Here is a 24,363-nt window from a genome sequence, read left to right as displayed (position 1 = left end):
AATTACAGTAAGGTGGTAAGCAGCTGATGTACTGTTTCTTCAAAGGGAACAGCAAACTTAACTTCTGAAAGTTCATCAGGAAAGGGTTCTGGGGTCACCCCTGCATCATGTAATGGATGAGGACTACAGCGGGGCTCTCAGTGTTGTAGGTAGGTGCTGAACCAGGGCTGCACAAAACAGGAGACCGCACATTTGAGGCATTTAAGGCACCCAGGGTTACATGGCAAGTGATAAACACTTACTGGTCTGGATTGCACCCCACAATGTCACAGCGAGTAGCCGGGTCAGAGGAAAATGAGGTTGGTTTGGCAAGATTTGTTCTTGACAAATCCATGCTGGCTATTCCTTATAACCCCTTTATCCTCCAGGCACTTACAAACTGGTTGCTTAATGATTTGTTCAAGTATCTTTCCATGTACCAAAGTTAGGCTGAGTGGTTCATAGTTCCTCAGATCCTTTTTGTTTCCCTGTGCAAAGATAGGTACTATTGTTTGCCCTTCTCCCAGTCTTCTGGGACCTCACCTGTCATCCAGGAGTTCTCAAAGATAGTTGCTAATGGTTTCAAGATTTCTTCAGCGAGTTCACTAAGTCCCCTAGGATGAATTTCATCAGGCCCCACCAATTTGAATACATCTAACTTATCATAAATAGTCTTTAACCTGTTACTTCCCTACTGTGACTTGCATTCTTGCCGCCTTATTAATATTAATCATGTTGAGTATCTGGTCACCTTTTTAGTGAAGGCTGAAGCAAACCTGGCACTAAACACCTCAGCTTTCTTGAGGCTTTCATTCATTATTTAGCTCTCCTTCCCCACCAGTAGAGGGCCTACACTTTCCTTAGTCTCTCTCTTACTCCTAGTGTATTTAAAAAACAAATTTATTTTTGCCTTTTATATCCCATGCTAGGTGCAACTCATTTTGTGCCTTAGCCTTTCTGATTTTGTTCCTACATTCTTGTGCTATTTTATACGCCTCCTTAACAACTTGTCCATATTCAGAGGTGGAATATCTACACCAATGGGAGAACCCTGGCACCACTACAGCATTTTAAACGTTGAAAAGCCCTAATTGATGCAAAGGTGTTCGGTACCTAGTCTGAGGTAGATTGTTCAGATGGAGCACGGAGAGGCAATTACAGGAGGAGATATCCACGTCAGACTGCCATGTCCTTTTGAACAGGGCTTAAAGCCCTTACAGATGCTACATCTGTCACTTACATGAGCCTCCCCCATGCACTGAAGGCAGCTGGGGTGAGGATTGCTGATGGCATTGCTTAACCACAAGAGTGGCAGGGCTCAAAACCTACAGCATGCAGCACATCTCCTGTACCGGGGCCAGTAGCCAGTTTGGGTGCCAGAGCCACACCAACAAATTTTAAAACTACACTAACCAACCATACAGAAACTAAAAGGCACTATTTACACAGTAGACCACAAGACTTGCAGAAGCAAGGAAAGGGAGCTCCAACAATTGTCAGAGCTGCTAGGAAAGACCTGAGAAGAGGATCAGGAGCAGCTCCACCCTTTATGCCTGCATGCAATACGTGCTTGTGCCACTCCGATGGGTATCATCTAAGGGGAAAGACCTCTGACAAGTGTGCACACACACCTACACTGGAATGGACATGTGGCATCACTCAAAGAATATACAGACTCACACCTCTGCTCACATTTTCCATATACACATCTTACAATGATTATGACTACCCATGTGACATAGGCTTCAGAGATTGTTCTTTTGGTGAACCCAGGGGATCCCTGCACCCCTACATTCTCCTTTGCCCTCTGACAATTGGCATAGGGACATCCTGGGGTCACAATTTAAGTTAGCCTGATAGTACTAACGTCACAAAATGTGACAATTCTCTTCATTTGCTTTGATGAATATTTTAAATATGTTTTTCTGCCATCTAATTATGCATCATCTAGGTCTGACCAAAGCAGAACCTAGATCTGCAGGTCATTCTGACAGACAGACCACTCCATCCATCCAATCAATCATGCTGCAGTGTCAACAGTATCTCCTCTAGTAGCCTCATACACGCTGAATTGAAAAGATGTAGCACAGAACCCTGTATAACCACACATGAAAGACCAGTGCCCTCAGAACAGTTTAACAGTTGACCCAATGTGACTATTTCACAACAGAGAAATGAATGGGAACTAATGAAATAAGATTGCTTCCATCTCAGCCACAGGTCACAAATATTAACAAAACTTTTGTCAGCTATCAAAGGCAACTGGACTAAATCAGAATGGACATCTGACTTCTGTGAACCACTAACTGGAAATCAGCCAGGTTGATTACTCCAGTCTCCAAAGCATAAGCAATTTTGATTCTCTTTACCTCTTCCAAAAGAGTCCAACTTGCAAAATCTGTTGCCATGCCAAAGCCGTCTTAGGTCACCTTACCCCATAATGACTGCTATACAGCGTATTTGGTGAAGGTCCACATGAAGACATTTTGAGCTTTGGCACCTTGTCTACCCAGAGGCATTAAAAAATAGACTACAAGACCAATACCCTCCCGTCCCCGTCCCCCTTGATGTTCTTCAATGATGAGGGATGGGTGTTCTTTTCCAGGTTGCAATATAATTTCTGTACCCAATGAATGACATTGATCTACAACACCAGTGATTCTTGCACTTACCAAGTGACATGGACCTGTAACCAAAGTAATGATTCATATGGTCCCAATCCATTCATCCGATGAAGAATGAACTAATGAAATGATTAATAGAAATGCTTTGTTTTCCTATTACCAAAAGTCATCTGCCATTTGATACCAGGCTCACTTGAACGGATTTCACGACTGGCATGACCAAGGTTTGAATCCGAAAATTTTAAAAGCCTTTATTTAAAAGCCATTAAGATTGCTAAGTGGTGGTGTTACTGCTCTGTTACAAAATCCAAATGCTAGAAAGCAAGGAAACTTAGAGTTATATAATAATCTTGTACTGCTTAAACACACATATATATTGTTTATATCAACGAAACAAAAGCATTTTGGGGTGCACAATAAACCTAATTAGAATCCACAGATTACTGGAGCTTTATGTATTTTTCTTTTCCTGATTTTAGCACCTAAGTTACTCTTTTAGGAAGTAGAGTGCAAAATATCAGTTTTATTAACTTTTTACTTTGATTTCAAAGAATGCTTCAGGAGTACTTCATAGATAATTAAAAATACAACCCAACTAAGAGCCACAGCAACAAACCAATCGTGCCACATACAAAAAGGGGCCGCATATTTAAATTAACCCATCTCTGCTCTCTCAAAACCCCAATTCTTCCTCCTCAAATAAAAGCCCCAGAGCCTCACCTAAACCACCAACTATGGGGGGCTTGCATTTAAGGCTGACCAATGTGTGTCATTATCCTATACATAATTACATTCTTTATGAAACATTGTATTTTGAGATTATGGGTGAATATTTGTTGAGTCATAATTAAGGATCTTGTGATAAGAAAAATAATTTTTGTACTTTTATTTACTCAGTAAGTCATACTTGACTATGAACTATTGCCTTGCTTTAGTAGCTATTTTCTTTTAAATATTTCATGTTTCCTTATGCAGGTAAATAAAACATTTTTAAAATTTGGCACATCACATATTGCTAAGTTAAAGGTCTGAGTGTTGCTGATAATTAATTGTGGCGCCTGTGGATCTTCATCTCATTCAATCCATAATGGAGATGCACACATCACATCTGAAGTTAAGTTAAGTTAGCCAGACGTATGACAACTTTGCTTCATTCCAATATTGGTGAAGTACTAAAAATCATGACCCATTAAGTGACAGACTAGAACCCACTGTCATTTGTTCCACAGCCAACATCCCAAACTAGACCACAGTGCCTTCCTGATAAGCAACTGAACATCTCTCTGCTTTAGTTATCCCATCTAAAAACGCAGCTAGTAATGCACTTAGTGCTTTTTTCTATAGCCTTCTAATAATTTTACACAGACATGCATTATCCCCCACTTTACAGCTAGTGTAAGTACAGGAATTTGAGCAGATTTATGAGAGAGAGTGTCAAATGGCCTATATATCCCTTTGGCAGGTAAAACTCTTCTTCCGTGATCTCATCTCCAACATACCTGGGCACCTTCTCCCACTGCCAAAATGGGAGAGGCACTCAAAGTGGGCAGGAAAAGCAAGAAGAGTAATTTGGCAAATCTTGGAGTTTCCTTTGGGGGAGTAGAGAGAAACAAAAAAGTCAGCCTTAAAATGGGAAGGTGGCTTTAATCTTAAGTATTATGGAAAGGGGTCAGCTCCTCTTCATAACAAGCCACAGCTGTCAATGGAAATGGTCATGAACTTATAACTCCAACATCACAGGCCTCTACCACTTGAGGATAAATCTATAGGTGACAGCTAATGGGATAGCTACCAGCCCTCCCAACACTATGCAAAGCTTTCAATTCAGTTTACCGTGATTAAACCTCAAGCTTAAATGGAGCATTCATGTCAGCTATTGAATTCTTAAAAAGGAAAATGAAATCAGGTATTTTATATGAAATAAGTAACTGATTAAGTCACTTCATGTTTAGGCATCTTGTTAGGAAATCAGGTTGGGTCACCTCTAGCAGTCAGGCAGGGATTCCTCCCCTCCCCCTGCCTTCTCATGTATTCTGGGTTTTTTCTGAAGGATCCGAGATGGCCATACCTGGAGCCAGTGCGCTGAGCACTCTTTCAACTGCTTGGCTGGCTGGTTCTTGTTCACATACTCAGGATCCAACTGATCGCCCCATGTAAGGGGAGGTAAGGAAGAAGTTCACCCCCAGATGAGATTGTTGGTAATCTTGAGGGGTCTTTTCCCCCCTTCCTCTGCAGCATGGAGCACAGGTCACTTGCTGGGACTGTCTGATTTAGAAATACCCAATTCTCTGCCACTGCAGGGCATCACACATTTTTCCCCCCCATTCTCTGCGTGTAAGCACATAAAAGTCTCCTGTGGGCTGTAATATTTTGGTCAAATTTTGATTTAATGTGCAGGTGCTGTTGGTGGCCTGAGATACACAGAAGGTCAGAGTAGATGAGGGGGTGGTTTCTGATTACCTTAAACTGACTAAGCATAGATTTAAAGGTAATTTGAAGGTATGGATGGAAGTTAAAATAGGCATATAACAGATAACGTCAAGTTTTATCGTCCTTTTAATTCAAGCATTTGGGATTGAAATTAAAGGACTGGTTCTGTATGGTTGCCAAAACAGATTATCAGAACTGGCAGTTATCTGTAGTGCTGAAAAGATTTCACCATAAAAGTTACCCTTGTGCTTTTTTGTCATTACAGAATAGACTACAAAATACCAGTTTTAAGAATAACTAGTATTTGTTTCCATAGGATTTTTACCCAATACAGTGCCAATAAATATGGTTGAGTCACTCTGAAACAGATGTGTATGACAATAGTTTGGAATCTGCTATACTAGCTTTTAAGTTCAAATAAATATGTCATGCTGATTACACTGAAGATTTTGCTCTATAGTTACTGCTAGAGTGGTATTCTGTTTTTCAATTTTTCCTTGTCTTGTGAAATGAATATTTATCATTATGTACACGTTGCATCATTTCTGCTATATTAAACTAAATCGGTCTCTGGTAGACTTTTGGATTTAGTTAATTTCTTGTAACAGTTTCAAAGGCATTTTTAGCTCCCTGCTACTATATCAAATGACTTTGCAGTTATTTGACTAGTCTGTGTTTTAGTTATTTCTAAAAAGAACAGTACTATAGGAAAGTTGATTTTAAGAAAATATTCAGATTAAGTGGCAATTCCAAGGTATGAGCCTTCTGGAAAATGTGCGTTATTGTGCTTTGAAGGCACTGCTTTATTACCTTTAACAATTTGATAGATTCCCACCTCACATGGACCACTTGATGAGCGGTCTTAAAAACTAGGTTGTATGAACAAATGGTCTCTGCCTGATTTAAAAGGTGCTAGGTCTGTATTGATTTGTCCAATTATTTTAGAGTTTGAGGGGGAAAGGTTTTTGGGGTTACAACGGTCTGAAATTCTTGTCATGATATGACTGTGCATTGGCTGTCTTGATATGAGAAGTCATGTTTCCAGGTCAAGTAGTCAGCCACATAGCTACCCTTTATTTCTCACCTTTTTTTTTTTTTTTTAAAAGCAAGCCAAAAAGCAGGATACTAAGATTTTGTTTTGTGAGACTCAAAGTATATGAATAATACAAGAAACTAAGTAGTTTTACCCACAATCCTTCAAAAATTATGGCACTGCAAACCACTGTAGTTTTGCTCTCAGTTACCATAATTAGGTCCTTTTGTCAAATGTACTGCTTTGTATGGTTCTGTAAAAAAGGAAAGAGAATATATGTATGGTCCAAGACTGTCTTTCTCCAACATTCTTAAGGTGACAGCCATCCAGACACGCTGATCTAATCCGTCATACCAATCATGCATGAAGACTATTAAGTACTTAAGATCCCTTCTATTCACTGTTTTGGTTAAACACGTTCTTAAACAGTTCAGTAATATAGAAAGTATGTTTGTCTCTTAATTAATGAAATATCAAAATGATGATTCACATTTAACTCCTCTTCACTTACACATGCTGATTAAGATTTTTTTGCAATTATTTAAGATTGAATACGCTAACTATCTGACTTATTTTAATAAGAATGACTGAGGGAGGGAACTCAAGGATGATTTTTTTTTAAAAGGTCACTGTATGTAAACTTCACATTATCTCTAACTTATCTACAGTATGTATACATACTGTAAAAAAACCCCACCAATGGCTTGCTTTGAGACTTTCACAAATGAGGATGAAAATAGAACATTATAAATCTGTAAGTTCTGATACCATTCCTCATGACAGAAGTTAAATCCTATTTTCCCAGAAAGAAAAGGAGTACTTGTGGCACCTTAGAGACTAAAATTTGAGCATAAGCTTTCGTGAGCTACAGCTCACTTCGTCGGATGCATTTAGTGGAAAATACAGAAAATTCCCCTCTGTATTTTCCACCAAATGCATCCGACGAAGTGAGCTGTAGCTCACGAAAGCTTATGCTCAAATAAATTTGTTAGTCTCTAAGGTGCCACAAGTACTCCTTTTCTTTTTGCGAATACAGACTAACACGGCTGCTACTCTGAAACCTATTTTCCCAGAGGTTCTGAATCTGTTCTGTGAACTGCTAGTGGTCTGTGAAGATGTGGCATGTCAGCTGGTACTGTCTCCTTTATTTTCAATCTGCTAAATCATATTAAATATATTACTTTATTACTACAGCTGTATAAATTATTAGCATATCTGTCACAAGAATGTTATACTCATGAAAAGGAAGGAAAGCCATATATGCAATTACAACTGGGAGGGGTCCAAGATAATCTCTATTAAAACAGAGTCCACACTATAAAAATATAGCGTGATCACTTGGGCATGCTGCGAGACCCAGGGAGGATGCTACATTTTTTTTTAAATGCAATGAAATCACTGTGTTAAGAGACATGCTTGCTGATGCTACAGCAGTATAAATATGCTTATTCCTGATGATCTGAAACATCAGTGTTATGTATAGCATGATCATGTGCATGAATTTTATTACTTTGTCACCCTTAATTCAGGGTAAGTGCCCCACACCTGAGTTTTATCTGCTTTCAAGTTACATAAAAACATAAAATTGTCAAAATATTATGCTGTGTTAACAGAGGTAAAATGCCGATGAACGTATATACTACTACCCAGTATTGAACGTGACCTAGTTTAACATATATTCAGCACTGGTCACCCTCTTTGCTGGTGCAGTTATATGCTCTGCTGTTTGTTCAGAAGCACTGACGTGACAAGAGATGAGAAAAGTGAGAAGCATGGTCTAGCTGAACTTTGACTACCATTTCAAGGGCTGTGGGTCATACCTGAAAGCATGAAAGACAGCCAGCCAGAACCTCTTTATAGGGATGTTTGTATAACTGGGACTTGTGGTCAGCAATATATTTCATGTACTGTATTCAATACTTTTTATGAACAGGAATATCTGAAGGCAGATTTTATTCAGATGTCCACTTAATGTTAACAATGCAAGTTTTTTTTTGTTTAAGATTGCAATATGATACTGGAAATTTAAACTGATTAATATTATATACAACTATAGATTCACTGGGTATATTCAAGGCCCTTTATTTTTGTTTAATGTTTCCTGGGAATTTATTGGTATTTATTAAAAAAGCTAGTGAAAATCAGTGCAAAAATAACTCAGTTATTTGGGTAAATACCAGGGGTAATACTGGGGGACAGGAAGAGAGAAAAAAGCAACAAAAATGTGTATTTAAAGTCTACATTAATAGTATGTACACTTGCATTTGTACATGTGTAAGAATATCTTACACTACAGTGCCTTACTTTAAGGGACAGCCTTACATTTACACTTAGTCTAATTTATTAATATAAATACATCTAATTAATATAATCTATTGGATTTTCTTGATCACAAGAAAGAATCCCAAAATTCAGGTTAAAAAAAAAACAGTAAAAAACAAATACCTTTTGTAAAACCCAGGAAGTTTTCATGGGGGGAGAAAGGTAAAAACCACTAACAAAGGGCCTTAAGTATAATTTTACTATTTTAAAATATATAAATTCAGGTAACCAATAAAGAATAAATTTAAGATTGACTGTGATTTCTTGCATTATTGCTAGACCTGTACTTCCTGAGACATGCTGTGTGTGAAGACAGAGTGTTAGTAACATTCAGATAAGTGGAATAAATATGGAGATTTATCCATAAAGAGTTTTGCAACATCAGGTTACATTAAAAGTTATCTTACAGGTTATATTACACAGCTGAAAGTCTGCTTGGAGATTCTATGTTGCATTCAACCTCCTAACCCTTTTTAACATTAAGTGGGAGCTGAGAGACAGACATTAACTTGCCAGAAGACTGATAGGAGGAGGAAAGAGGCCATGATAAAATGTAAGCAGACATACAAAATGCCAGGAGAGATGAGAAAACAGTGACTAGTAGAGGTAAATGGCCTGTCAAGGAGACCTAGAGATTCCATGAGATGTTAGAAGAGATGAGTGGTGGCCAAGAGAGAAAGGAGATGCCTGCGAGGCAAAACTAGACACGGGCAGCTGCACAAACTTGCGTTTGGAGGGGAAGAAGGAGAGGAGAGAACATATGTCAGACAAAGTGGGGGTGGGAGAACATTTATTTTTTGTTGTTGTTTTTGTTTGTTTGTTTTTTTGTGTTTTGGTGGGTTTTTTTTTTTTAAACTTTACAATTGCTATATATGGGGTCTATATTAGCCAGGCAAAAGTATTCCACAAAAGGAATTTCACACAAAAAACCCAACTGCATCCATAATAATTTATATATTTACTAGATAAAAACATGCAACTTGATGCTTAGGAAAAAATTCACTGAAGACAAATCAGATTGCATTCCTTTAAAACATATTAAAATATTTTTGCTACAATATATTGTAGCTAGAGTCATATGAAAGAAAAACATTTGTACTTCCAATCACATTGATATTAGGGCTAAAATTAAAAAGGATTTTCTTTAAGGAAGAAATTTACTCTCCCTGCTTACAAATCATGAATTATTTTTATATATAACAGGGATATTAAGATACATTGTAGTCAGGCAAAGTTACATAACCCTCAAGAAAAAGCTATACAATATGATTATTTACTCCCTAATCCCCCCTTCAAGGGGCAGAGAAGGGAAAATATCACAGTATGTATCTACCCATAATATAAAAATACTAAAAAGATGCTTAATGGTGATCCATTTTCAGATTCTATTTCTGGACCTGGAAAAAGGTGTCAATTCCAATTCAGCACTCCATAAACAAATACAATACATGTTTTCCAGATGAGCAGGTCAAACACAAACACAGACCCCCACACAAGAAATCCAAGATCAAACTGTCCACTTTTATAAACTAGGACTTGATTTCTATAAGAGCTTTAGGTTTCTGTGAAAAATGAAATGTTTCTTGCCCAGAATATATTTTAATTATTAATAGACAGCTGCTGAGGTAAACAAGATGTCTCCAAGGCACACACTAAGTACAAGATTTAAAAATACAAACCTGTATGAAATATAACTGTGCTTTTCCTATACCCAGAAGGAAGTCGAAGGTTTCGGAGCAGTCCCTTTGCAGTCAGTCGCACACGCATGTTGGATAAGGAAAATTTCGGAGACCATAACATGTCTTCAGAGCGATTGGAAGACAGACAAGCAAGAAACAGCCTCCATATACTGTCACATACTATATATTTTAATTCACCACTGATTGAGGCCAAGCTATACTTGGCAAGGAAAACAAGACTAGAAAACAAATATCCCTCATTCCTTCACAGTTATTCCATATCCACAGACAAAATAAGAACGTGAGAAAGAAATCCACAATGCAAATGCTGCTGGCAGCCTCTCTCCCCACCAGATGTTGCAGAAACAAAGCTTGCCTCAGAATAAAACCTCCTCTTAGTGATTCAGGAGACCAGCAGCCTCTGAATTACATCACATTGTTCATGCTTAATCTGTTACGGGACTCAATGGGAATGAAGACCTAGCAGGAGGAGGAGAGGAAAGTGGGTGGTCTCCAAGCTGAATATCACCCAATCTTGTCACAGATCATGCAATTGTTCTTCAGAGACTGTTAAGGAGAAAATTACTTTAATATTCCTGGAGGCATATTTTAGTTCTCCTCCCCCCTCAATATAATCAAGATTTGTTTCATTCATCTAATTCTGATTCCGTTCTGACAATTTTCTAACTGACTTGAATTTACCCCAACAACTTACTTTAATTATATTTAAAGTTTTCTAACAGAAAGCTTCTTTAACATATATTGAACATACCACTACATCCATATTTAAGTCCTTACAAGTCCACAGAAAATAATGCTATTCTGTACAAAGTTTCATATTTAGAAGGCTCATAAGTATCATTCAATTTTGTGGCCCTGCACATTTCAGTGTACTGGGATAAGATCAAGGAAGTACTAATCTTAATTTAGTATTATGACATGCTCTGGACTTCAGCAAGAAACCAGTATTTCTAGATTCAGCTGTAATCTTATAACTGATTGATTCAAACACTACTGTAAACCACCGTTATGCAAGTCCCTGCGCAACATGCTGTCTCAGTATGTACTTAAATGACCCAAAAGGTTTATATTTTTCCCCACTCATTTATGATGCAAGTTATTAAATCATTCTACCTTTAAGTAGAAAGAAATGACATCCTAGATTTCTAGGACTGTAACATAGCCAAAACAAAAAAATTTTTTTTTTAAAATCTGGAGTTGAAAGCTAGAAAGCAGAGAACTGTAGTCCAACAGGATTTACTAGGAAGCCAGGATAATAGAAACAAGAAAGCATGTTTTATTTTTGTTTTGTGCCTAAAATTTAACAGATTAGACTACTGCTCTCAGGCAATTTCTCACAATCAGTTTTCAGCATCCTCAGCCCACATGGCTGAAGGATGCACCTTTCACAGATTTCAAGAGCAATGGCCTCTTTGTCCCTTAAGAGATGGATGCCAAAATAGCTTTTTTGCTTGTATTTCTCCAAACTCACTGTTTTGTCCCCAGAGTCTGCATGACTCGTTGCTGTTCTCTTCCTGTTGATTTCCAATCCCTTATTGACTCCTATGTAAATAGGGCTTGGATTGCTTAATTTATGTTAGAGACAAGGAAATAGGTGGGATGGTAGCTGTCTGGGAGAAAACCGGTTTCTCTTGTTTGATCACCGACTTTAAAAGCATAGTATCAGTAAGTATCCATAATTCCTTATAGAGTGTTAATCCATACATTTCACAATTATATTAATCAGCATGTCACCGGATTTTACAAGAAGACATGGCTCAATACACTCTTATAGTACAACAACATTGTAGTTATTGTTATAGTACAACAACATTGTACAATCAGTTGATTCAACTGCATATTCTTTAGGGGTTCAACACCCCTGTTCTCCTTTTGGGGTGTTTTGGACCCCGACTGTCAGTTTCCTTTTGCAACAGCACATTTTTATATGAACATGAATTCTAAAAATGCATGCTGCTGAATACTAGATTCACACTGGTCACCTTCCACTTGCAAGGAACACAGAGAAGGAATTTTGTGACAAGAACGTGCACAGTCTACATCCAAGGGTAGCCATGAGGATTACTGAGCAGCCCTCTGCTATCCAGGGATAGGGAGCAAAATATAGCAGGACACACGATGAGAAAAAAAGTACGGGACAGCAGAGGGTAAAACCAAAGGGGATGAAACCAAACACAGAAAAAAGGTGCAAAGAAAGTATGCAAGAAGAAAGAAGCCTTTAAAATGGAACAGGGCTGCTGACTTGAGGTGGACAGCCGAGATACCAGCAAGTCTTGCTTCTGTTTTTCCTGGGTAGAGTCATTAGAGACTAACAGGGCTAGGCCCTACCAACACCACCTCAACTGTAGTAGAGCCGGGCAAATTTTCTCTCAACTGTAGTACTTGTGGCACCTTAGAGACTAACAAATTTATTAGAGCATAAGCTTTCGTGAGCTACAGCTCATCATCCTCTATGCTCTAATAAATTTGTTATTCTCTAAGGTGCCACAAGTACTCCTTTTCTTTTTACTGTAAGGAGAGTGATCACTTAAAATAAGCCATCACCAGCAGCAGGGGGAGAAAAGGAGGAAAACCTTTCATGGTGACAAGCAAGGTAGGCTATTTCCATCAGTTAACAAGAATATCTGAGGAACAGTGGGGGGTGGGGTGGGGGGGGGAGAAATAACATGGGGAAAGAGCTGTAGCTCACGAAAGCTTATGCTCTAATAAATTTGTTAGCCTCTAAGGTGCCACAAGTACTCCTTTTCTCCTTAAAGTATGTATGATAAAGCCCATTGTTTCATGTTCTCTCTGTGTGTATATCAATCTCCCCTCTGTATTTTCCACCAAATGCATCCGATGAAGTGAGCTGTAGCTCACGAAAGCTTATGCTCTAATAAATTTGTTAGTCTCTAAGGTGCCACAAGTACGCCTTTTCTTTTTGCGAATACAGACTAACACGGCTGCTACTCTGAAATCTCTCAACTGTGTTCCAGTTAACCCTGCTTTAAAAACAAAAAAAAAACAAAAACCCACACACACACAGACACAAATTGGGAAAGGAAAGAGCACAGGTTCACTAAAAAGCCATCACTTACACTTAACTTGCAAACAAGTTATTAGTGTTATGTAAACCTAGCTGGTGATATCTAGCTGATGTCGAAGCAAATAAGGCTTCTGTTAGCTGTGATTTGTCATCAAGTCTTCTGAAACTGAATATTCAAGATAAAGTCTCAAGTGATAAATGGATTTATCTTCCATCCATAGATTTCAATGTGCTTTAGGAACGAAGTTAGCTTCAACACCCTGTGAGATAGGGAAGTATTAAAGATGTCATCAATGGTTTTCCACCCGAGTCCACATGTGCAATTCAAGAGTGGGGACCTCTCTCAAGTGTGTTGACCCCCTGAAGTTAATTACTGGAGGGGAACAATACCTAAGGTTTTGCTGTCACCAAGGGCTGGTCTCTGCTCCCTCTTGCCAGTGCAGTTAAACAACTGCAAATCCTTGTGTGGATACATTACATCCATTTAAAAAATTAATTAAATTTCTCTGGGCAAGCGAAATACTAAACGATGTTTAAATCTGCTTGAGAGTCCATGAACAAAGTGGCACTGCTTTAACTATATTGATGCAACTTTCATTAAGAGCTGATATGGAAAGTTATGAATACTTAGATGTCACAATGTTATAAAAATGGTAGGTGACCAGACCAGTGAAGGCAAGTTACTGTATTGGTTTATTAGAATTTCCTGTCCAACTATATTGATCTATACACCTATAATTCTGTGGGGTCTGTGCACAAAAGCGATACACAGGCTTCAGATAAAAACACGCAAACACACACTTAAAAGGCAATGGGGTAACAGATAGCGTGAAGGAGCCTATCTCCAACCAGTTGCAAATATTTTTCCAGAGCTGGGAGTTACCAGATCAAAGGGATATAAACAATTCAAAAGTGGCTCGATTCCTGCAAAGATGAGTGCATTGCCAGAGGTTGTCCACGGAGTTGCCAGTGAGCACTGACAGGGAGTCAAGTTTATAGGGAGCTAGTTGTACCAGAGTCCCCATGCAGAAGATGGTTACACACCTGGAAAGCTATACTTTCATACAGTAGGTTTTAAAATTTGCTTTCAGCAGTACTTAAAGCTTTCACCAAGAGGCTTCTGTTCTTAACACTTGGTTTTAAAGAGGCTGTTCGGTTGCTGATTAACACTGTTACTGCCCTGGAGGGAACAGAACTGCATGGTCTGGATACCAATCAGACCTACTGAAGTAAATTATGGTCGATACCCAGAGAACTCCAATCCTGAGTGTGGTTTGAGTGTGAGAGTCATACTATTCCACCCAAATAGAAGCGAGAAGCCTGAGATTGGAGACAAGATGCACTTGGGGAGACCAGGAGTCAGTGGTGCAGTTAGCTTGGTAACTATAAGAAAAGGAGGACTCGTGGCACCTTAAAGGCTAACAAAATTTATTTATTCGTAGCTCACGAAAGCTTATGCTCAAATAAATTTATTAGTCTCTAAGGTGCCACAAGTCCTCCTTTTCTTTTTGAGGATACAGACTAACACGGCTGCTACTCTGAAACTTGGTAACTATGACAGCCTTAATTCCTTAGCAACAACAGGAGCTCTGTCTTAATTCTTTTGACATTTCTCTAGCTTAGTTGTGCAAGCTTCATGTTTTAAAGCATGTTAACCTCCTAATATTAGTGCTTCTGCCTGTTGCAGTATACACAGCACCCTTTCTTCCAGAAAAATCCCACAGAAATTTAGAAAACAAAGCAGTTTGAGGGGGAACCATATAATTGTACATGGAAAATAACAGCTCACTGCTATTCTAAGCAGAAGAAAATGAGGTTAAATTTTTCTTGTCCATTTCACTGCTCCCACAATTCTGAAGAGTATCACAATTTTATACGATTACTTGAAATCTAAACTGTATCTGAGACTCTGTAGCTATTTGCATGGTCAGAAATACATCACTGCATCACTTTACATTTGAAAAATTACATCCATAAGGGAGAAAATATATTTGTTTTAAAACGAAAGCTTAAAATTCTGCAGAAATTCTTAACTCTCCCTCTCTCAAACAAAGAATCTACTTACCATTGACAAGTAGGTCTTTCCCCAGTGGTGGTGGATACCCAAAATAAGCGGAGGAGCTGAGCTGCAGGTAGCATTGTGTATTCTACCATACCCTTCCTCGCAGATTGATCCTCTTTTTCAAACTGTGGCACTGGTAGGGGCAAGATGGTCACACCAAGTATTTTTGGTGAAGAAGTGAGAAGAAAAAGGGGTACTCTTTCACAATAAAAAATTGGGACACTACACTCAAGGGCAGGATGCGATGACCACTTTACTGTTGCTCTACAAGTCCCTTCTCCTCCTCCCCCCTCTTATGCTACCGTCTCCCTTCACATACACAGTTTAACCCACAACCTCATTCACAAATCGACTTAATTCCCTGCTGCATTCATACACCCACACAACACACTCTTTACTTTTTTCTACTTACAGCCAGTCCCCTCCCACGTAATGGTCCTAGGCACAAGCTCTTCCCCCTCCTAATCAGCACCCATCAATCCAGTTTTGAAGTAGTCTTTAATTGAAGCTAGGTCTAGAAAGGCAGGAGCAGAAGTTTGAAGGAGTGTGCACAGACACTTATATTTGGACTCTGGGTTGGCCGAACTGAATAGCCTCATACAGCCTGTATTCTCTGCTCCTTTTCCCCACTGCTGTGTATGGTCTGCTGCAGGGTCAGATGTCCCTTGCTGTTAATCAGATATTCTGCAACCTCTAGGACTAAAGTAGCTGAAGTCTTTCCAGGAGCTTCTGGGTCACCAGGCTTTTCTCCACCTCACAACACAAGCTGTACCACACAGCAGATGTATATGAATAACTAATTTTTCAGTTTGCCGACCCAAACCAAAATTATTCAATTTTCAGAATTGCCAGTGAACTGAAATAATCCATTATTTCCCCATCTCAATTCAGAGACGGGGGCCAGAAGGGACGATAGTGATCATCTGTATAACATAGGCCATAAAAGTTCCCTGAATCAGTTCCAGTTTGAACTAGAGCATGCGTTTTAGAAAAACATCCAATCTTGATCTAAAAGTCCCAAGAATGGAGAATCTTCCACAGCTCTTGGTAAATTGTTCCAATGATTATTTACCCTCACTTTGTTTTAAAAACCAAAAAACCAAAACAGTCTTATTTCGAGTCTGAATTTGTCTTATTTCAGCCACTGATCTTGTTATACCATTGTCTGCTAGATTGTCTCCTATTCTCAAATTTCTGTTCCCCATGAGGGTACTTGTAGACCGATCAAGTCACCCCTTAACTGTCTTTTTTTTTTTAAGCACCTTGAATATCAGCCATATTTTCCAATCTTAATCATTTTCATAGGTCTTCTCTGTATCTTCACCAATTTATCAGCATTCTTGAATTGTTGACACCAGAACTGGACACCACATTCCAGTAGCAGTTACACTAGTGCCAAATACAAAGGTAATGTAATCTCTCCATTCCTAGTCGAGATTCCCTTTTTATACACCCATGAATCACATTAACCTTTTTGGCCATAGTATCTCACTGGACGCTCATGTTCAGCCATGACCCTCCCAATTTTTCCCCACAGTTGCTGCTTCCCACGAGTCCCCCTGCAAATATGTTCTATATTCTTTGTTCCTACATGCTTACATTTGGGTTTACTGAAACTCAGTTTTCTTGTATCCAGCTCACCAAGCAATCCAGATTGCTTTGCACCAGGGACCTGTCCCTGTTATTTACAACTCGCAATCTGCAAACTATTAGAAATTAATTATTTTCTTTTCTTGTAGATCCATGATAAGTATTACCCAGCACAGGGGCAAGAACCAATCCCTTTGGGATTCCACTTGAAACAAACTCAATGATTCAGGGATGCTGGAACAATTTTGATAGTGGCTGTGATGAGAGCAATTGACCAAACTGTATACCCTCTATATAATGGAAACCACTGCAAGCCAGCACTTATGTAATGAATCTCCATTTACAATTACATTTTGAGATGTCTCAGCCACTATTATCCAGTCAACACGTGCCATGCTGATTTGGTGTTTATGATGCTGGCAGACCTTGTGCCAGTTCATGTCAAGGCCCTAGGCCTCACTGAATACTGACAAATGCATAGCTGGAAACCCATCTGGCTCACCTGTATGCTAGTGTTGTTAAAATTGGTATTAGATTCATAGAGATGTGTTTAGTGTTTGGACTTTATGAAATGCATGCAAGTTGCTGCATGCATTAATCTCATTTATTACATCTGTATCCCATGTTACAAGGTAATAGTTAACTGTTTGCTCTAACTATGGAAGTGTTTACTATGGAACTAGAAATCCCCACAGTAAGGAGAGAAGTATTACCAAGTGTGAAATACTAGTTTACCACAAGAGGTGTCATCTCCTGCCCCACAAAAGGCCAGACACCAGACAAGCCACTGTGGAACATCATCAGATAAAATAAGTTCTGCCCCCCCCCCCCACACATACCCATGAAGAGGGAACAAATACTCATCCCATCACAGCTTGAACTCTGCGGGAAAGGAATAAAAATCCCAGTCAAGAAGAAATTATTATGTTGCTTAGAATTATTGCCCTCTCCAAATTCCAAGCAAAAGGAAAGGATCCCCAAGATACTTAGCCTGGGTTAACCCTAAAGGATTTAGAGAGTTTGCACATCACAACAGCTTCTACTACTTTCTGGATCCTAAGACACTCATTTGAGAGTGTATATTTACACCTCCTTTAACATTGTAAATCTCATTTCCTTTTCTTAATAAATCTTTAGTTAGTTAATTGTAGGATTGGCTACAAGCATTGTCTTTGGTGTGTGATCAGAGGTGCAAGAGACCTGTGGAAAGTGACTGGTTCTTTGGGACTGGGAGTAACCTCAATATTGTTGGGAATGGAGCCTGAAACCCTATGCTGGAGCCTGCCGCCCACCACCCAAGGGCTGAATCCCGACCCTGGGAAGGTGAGTAACTCACTGGCTGCCTGCTCCTCCAGCTTGCTCTCTCCATAGGCGGGACAGGGCCCAACCACTACTGAAGGCCTCTCCTCCCCCCATCACAGCCGAGGCAGCTGTGGCCACAAGAAAAGCCCCTGGTGGCAAAATGAGGCCCCGGTGGCTGCATTTGAGAAACGCTGGTTTAGGAAGTGATGTGTAAAACTAAATACCAGCACTTTCTGTTCAGAATTTCAGCTTCAATCAATCGGCACAATAGCAGTCTACCTATCTGCAGAATTGCTATTGTGAACTAACATTAGGTTTTCAAGTTGTATCTAGGATTTCTAAAATGATTGCTCAAATCAGTAGCTACACCACATATACAAAAATAGCACTGGAGTAGTGCCTTAACTGCACGTTCACAGGAGACAGTGTTTTGGCTTAAAATACTATACCTCCTTATATATATATCCTTCACGAATCCAGCATTTCAATTGTGGTCTACCAGTCAGTGTGGACACCTCAAGGTCACTGCTGTTTTCACTCATTATCTTTAAAAGATCAGTTAATTCTATAAATAGATAGCTAAATGGAAAATTACGCCATACTGCAGAGAAGACTCCTGAACACACATTTTAAAATATAAACAAGACCTTTTGTGCTAATGGGTGAATAAGCATATCTATACAAAAGTTACACTTCAAAACATGTGCAACATCCTTAACCCACAGCTAAGCTCCAATGCAATAGGTTTTATAGTTTCTGTAAAATATCAGTGATTACCATATGAATCCAATTAGTCATTGCCAAATCCCTCTGCCCTTCGCAAAAGCCCCCACAAATTAATAGATTCATAATTTTGTACCCATAAATCCCTGAGATTAAGTCCTTGCTGAGTCCTAGCAAAAAAATAGTTCTTAGCTAATGGTCCAAAACCCAATTGTTCCAATTCTGAATAAAATGGAACCTGAATCCAAGCCAGCTGTGGATTTTGCCACTACTTATGCTCCACGTTAATGCACATTTCAGTTAGCTGCATCCTATTTCCATCTCGCGTTACATGAAGGGGGATGATTTTTTTTTAAATCAAGTTCAGAATTTTAAAAGTATTTACATTAGCAATAGAACCAAATTTGTATAATGTTCTTTCTTTAAATTCCTCAGCAGGTTGAAAGTTTTGACAAGCTCTGTGGTTCTTAGTAGAGACTGGTGTTAAACCTCAAGTTCTCAATTTCCTTTAATGAATGTAAATTTTATTTTCAGCATAGCAATAAGCCAGTGTTGTAAAACACTTGGCCTTCAGGCAAAATCCAGTCTGTTTGAAACTCATTGTGACTGATTTAGATTTCAGAGAAAACAAATCCTTATTTGAAAACATTTTAGTTCTTATGGATTGTAAAAAAGTCTTCCAAACATGAAGTGTAAAACCAGTACAGTGATGTCTTCTCAAATCCGTAGAGCACCTGAAACTCAGATATCAATACCCTACTGACGAATAAGACAATTAGTTTATATCTAAATAATGCCCCCAATTTGAGCAATTACTGCAACAGAGTGGAAGCTGGGTGAACTACACTATGCAAATGGTCACAGGATAAAAATCTTATTCTAAAAGTGTCTTTTCCTCCAGTGACGTTAAATGCAACAGTAACTTCCCTAAGTACAAGTTTCATTACTACAGAAAGATCACAATCAACCTATTAGCAGTAGGAGACTTTCTGTGGATTAGGCATATTACAGGGTGCTTATGCCTAGATCAGAGGTGGGCAAACTATGGCCTCTGGACTGGATCTGTCCCGCCAGCCATTTTAATCCAGCCATCGAGCTCCTGCTGAGGAGCGGGGTTTGGGGCTTGCCTCAGTCGGGTGCTCCAGCCAGGGAGCAGGGTCGGGGGCCCCTCTGCGCAGCTCCTGGAAGCAGCAGCATGGCTCCCCTCTGGCTCCTACATGTAGGGGCAGCCAGGGGCTCCGCACGCTGCCTCTGCCCCAAGTGCTGCCCCCATTGGCTGAGAACCGCAGCCAATGGGAGCTGCAGGGGCGGCGCCTGCAGACAGGGTGGCACGCAGCAGAGCCACTGGGTTGTGCCTCCATATAGGAGCTAGAGGGGCAACATGCCACTGCTTCTGAGAGCTGCCTGAGGTAAGCACCGCCTGGAGCCTGCACCCGAGCCATCAGCCCTCCCACCCCAACCCCCCCCCCACCAGCACTGATCCCCCTCCCACCCTCCGAACCCCTTGGTCCCAGCCCGGAGCACCCTTCTGCACCCTAAACCCCCCATCCCCAACCCCACCCCAGAACCCACACTCCCAGCTGGAGCCCTCACCCCCTCCCGCACCCCAACCCCAATTTCATGAGCATTCATGGCTCGCCATACGATTTCTATACCCAGATGTGGCCCTTGGGCTAAAAAGTTTGCCCACCCCTGCCATAGATACAGCGTACAGACAATTAATAAAAATGTTACTTGGTCTTCACTGAAAGAGAGTGACACCCCCCACAGTCAAGTCAAGGATGGAAGTCTAAAATGTTTTAGACCAAAAGCTTTACTGTAAGAGCCACAGGCTACTTCAAAACAAAACAAAAAAACAACAACAAAAACTGGGCCTCATTCTGCATGGCACTAGCTGGCACTGGGCATTCAGTTATTCTGAAGAAAAAGATCACTTGACTTTTCCTTGAAGTATAAAAGCATTGTGCTACAGAACATCCAAAACAAAACCCCTCACTATTGCTCACACATTTTTTTCATTTTGATAGAGCTTTATGTAATCTGATCATCAAGAATGAAAAACAAAAAAAGGAGCTTCTGAAAAAGCAAAAAAAAAAAATTCATTAGAAAAGCTTGTCAGCATAAAATGGAAAAAATTGTGCTACAGTGGTGAAAGGTCCATAATTCCAAAGGGCAGGAAATAAAGTGTTTCAACTTGAGGATCAAATTTCAGTGTACAAAGTGTGGCTCACTTGTTGGCAAATGAATGGAGAAACTCATTTCCCAATGTTTTCCCCCAGAGATCTCTATTCCAGTCCAGATGCATAGGTTTAATGGCGCCCATTGCCAACAAATGGTGACAAAACAGCTAAATCTTGGTGAGATTACCCTTTCTGCTTCTCTGAACTGATGGACAAATGGGCTCACAGGACTCCACTGAAACTAAAAAGTAGTATTAGCAAAACGTAAGTGACTACAGAAATCGAAGTAAACCTCTATTCAAAGTCATTGTGCTAAACTGCTGCATCATGTCAAGGTCTGAACTTGTAATAGAAGATCTCAAAGAAAGGAAGCCAACCAGTGAAAAAATAATTATTTCTTCTCCTGCGTACAAGATCAAATTCCAGACACTTGGAATCATTGTATTGCTTTAGTAAAAGCGAATGTATGATCCACAAATTAAGGCCAAAAGTGATTTGTAATCTAGTTTGATCTCCTGAACAAGAGAATTTCACACAGTAATTCCTGCATTAGACCCCTAACTTCTCATTAGCTGGAGCACATCTTTCAGAAAGACATCCAATCTTCATTTGGGAGGTAGCAGGGTCTTCCAGAGACATGCAGCACTTTTCCACCCTATGTTACATCCAGCAAGCTTCTAGTTCTAGTGAAGGGACATATTAATGCTCCAGTGGCAAGTTCCTATCACAGACCTTTTATCTCTTTCGTCAAAGACCCCATTAATCTGTTCAAGTGAGTTGGAAAGATCTTTATGTACAAGGGAATGTCCACCCAAGATTTATTCTGCCATCTTTCAACTGACTGGATAAGAACTAGCTCCAGGTTTGTGGACTGGTATGAAATATAGGAGAGAGAGAAGAACTATTATACAAGACAGAAGCCTCAAAACAGAATTATTTAGAATATCAGCCACTTTTTTAACCTCGTCACTCTTCCCAGGGTCACACAAGTTTATACCAACATTTCTAGTTAATTGCAACCTACCATTCAAGCACAGCATACAGTAACATATGCTGAGGGTGCTGCTACTAAAAAAAAAAAAAAAGAAAGAAAGAAAAGATGTCAAGAATTTGTCAGCAAAAGGCAAAAAAAAAAAAAGGAGAAGACAAGCTTCTGTTCAACATCTTCTATTTTTCCCAAACCACATCAAGTTTGTTTTGACAAATTACTGCCACATGACTAAAACTGCAAAGTCACTATATCCAAATTTGTTACCCATATGTTCTTGTATGTTGCTTTGAAAAAAACTTCCATTTTGTCTACAAAGCATAAGACGACAAATATTAGTTCCGACTCTACAGTTTAGCAGCTGGATGGTCTAATAGCACAGAACTAAAGCACAGAGAAAAAGGTAAAATTGTATGTTTGAACCTTGAGTCTTCATGGTTGGTTACACCATACTAACTTCTTGTGAGGCTACTTAATTTAAGAATGAAACACTAGGATACTATACCAAAAGCATCTTAAAGAATGGCATATAAGGATATATAATTTTGGGGACCGCCCCTTGTTATCCATTTACAACAATTTGGGGAGAAAAGAGATTTGAGAACTCACCAGAATTGAAAGCCAACAGTCTTCGGGGTCCATTTAGTACAGGAGTACCTATAATGTTCAGAGAAGATATGGATGCAACTAAACTGTATTAAGATTTATGAATAAATTCCAGTAGATGGGTAAAAAAGCATCTTCCCAGACTCCTTTCATGTACCTTCCTTGTTTGGTGGCATACATAATTCAGTAAGATATTAATATTAATGCCAAAATTTGCTATGACATTAATATTCTGGTAAGATATGCGAGAATGAAACATGACAAGATTCCTGTTAATTATGAACTGTTTTACTGTAATCAAATCACTTTTAATTGATATCACTAGTTAAAAGCTTGACCTTTAACTATCCCATTTGTTAGCACTGGTAGTGCTGTGCTTCATGTAAGCCAGATAGTACTATTTTATTTTATTCTGTCCACAGTATTGCCACTTCTGAGGCCTTTAAGAATGAAGTTGCCTGTAATAATTGTCAGCTATTTCATCTGTGGGCAAATATTTACATATCCTTTTCAAAAAGGAGAAAAAATGTTAACCAATGGTTACACACTTGAGAATATAACCTTCCAAATTAACAGGGAAAAAAAGCTAATTTGCCTTTTATTAGTATGACCTAAGGACCATATAATTAACAGTAACCTTTAGTGTAAAGACTAATTAAGTGGAACTATTACTGATAACTCTTGCATGGTAGAGACTTAAAAATAAAGAATTTTAGAGTAGGTTTATTGGTTTTCAAGAACACTATTACTTGGTCCAATTTGCAAAGATAAAAATTAAGAATTAAAAGGCTCAACTATCTCTCTGTGCATAGGAAGTATCAACGTCTCCATGTGAGACCTTACAAGCATATGCTTCAGTAAGTAGGAGGCAACACAATTTGCATTGTATCTTAACTATTGTACATTAGCCAGTGTCTGATACAGTTCAGTTTTAATTCTAAGTCACATGATAGGAACTTTGTGAGTAGTCAGTGAACACCTATGACAAGGTATCAGATTCTAGAACCTCTGATGAAGATTCAGATCTGTACTTTTAAACGTGTAGACAACCAACTAGATATGTCCTTTTAAACTCTAATTCAGCATTAAAAAGGTTTCGAGTATCTGAGGCAGGGTAAAGGGGCAGAAGTGTTATCCTAGAAATAGCCAAGCTTAGGAGCAAGCTCTGGCAGGGACTCTAAGTTAAACAAAAACTCCAAGAAGGTGCTAAATGTGGGCCTTATCTTGTATGTATACTCTGTAAGTAAGCATTATTCCAATCCTGCTTATAAAACGTTTTTATAAATACAAATTTAAATGTAGATAAACAACTGATATTACAGGCCCTTTAATCTTTTTTCCAGAAAATAAAAGATTAGTATTTCACTCTGATGACAAAAAAGGGAAATTGGGAATTTTTGTATTGGGAACAGATTTGTGAAATCCATCTCCACTTTCAAAGTTTCAGCTACAGCTGAAGCTCTGCTAGATCTGGCAATCTTGAGCATTTAAAAAATGAACAGAAAAAGAAAAGGGAAGACTGCAAAGTGTAAATGAGAAAGACTTTACCCAATGGCTGGTTGCCTCTTGGCTCACTCGTTTTCCTTGCTGGAAGAAATGGTCCAGCTGATTTTGGTATACTTTGGTTCGGTGAACCAGACTTGTTCTTTGTTCCTAAAAAAAAACCAAAGACTTAGATTAGGTTTTTAAATTTAAAACTAGATCAGTGATAAGAACTTATCCAATTTAAGAAAATAACTTCAGGTTACTGATCATTTAAAACCCTGAACTTTAATTGCATGTTGATTCTTAAAAAAAAA

The 24,363-nt window shown here is 39.1% G+C and overlaps 1 protein-coding gene across 3 annotated transcripts in view; it reads right to left on the bottom strand.

Moving 5' to 3' along the window:
* Window positions 1-24,363, bottom strand: part of MTUS1 (microtubule associated scaffold protein 1) — a 158,229-nt gene that overhangs the window by 93,200 nt on the left and 40,666 nt on the right. The window contains exons 6-7 of one of the 3 annotated variants that reach the window (XM_043513703.1): window positions 24,113-24,217; window positions 22,568-22,615 (exon numbers count right to left, since the gene is read on the bottom strand). In XM_043513703.1, coding sequence (XP_043369638.1) covers window positions 22,568-22,615; window positions 24,113-24,217 — 153 coding nt within the window. Of the gene's footprint in view, window positions 1-2,659; window positions 2,666-10,067; window positions 10,529-22,567; window positions 22,616-24,112; window positions 24,218-24,363 lie in introns of those variants that run through there. The other 2 variants (XM_038398534.2, XM_043513704.1) reach the window with 2 other exon arrangements.

This window comes from Dermochelys coriacea, chromosome 4 (assembly GCF_009764565.3).
Source record: "Dermochelys coriacea isolate rDerCor1 chromosome 4, rDerCor1.pri.v4, whole genome shotgun sequence".
In the NCBI taxonomy this organism is placed as follows: Eukaryota; Metazoa; Chordata; order Testudines; family Dermochelyidae; genus Dermochelys; species Dermochelys coriacea.
The sequence above is the reverse complement of the archived record's forward strand: the minus strand, read 5'-3'. Positions and strand labels throughout refer to the sequence as shown.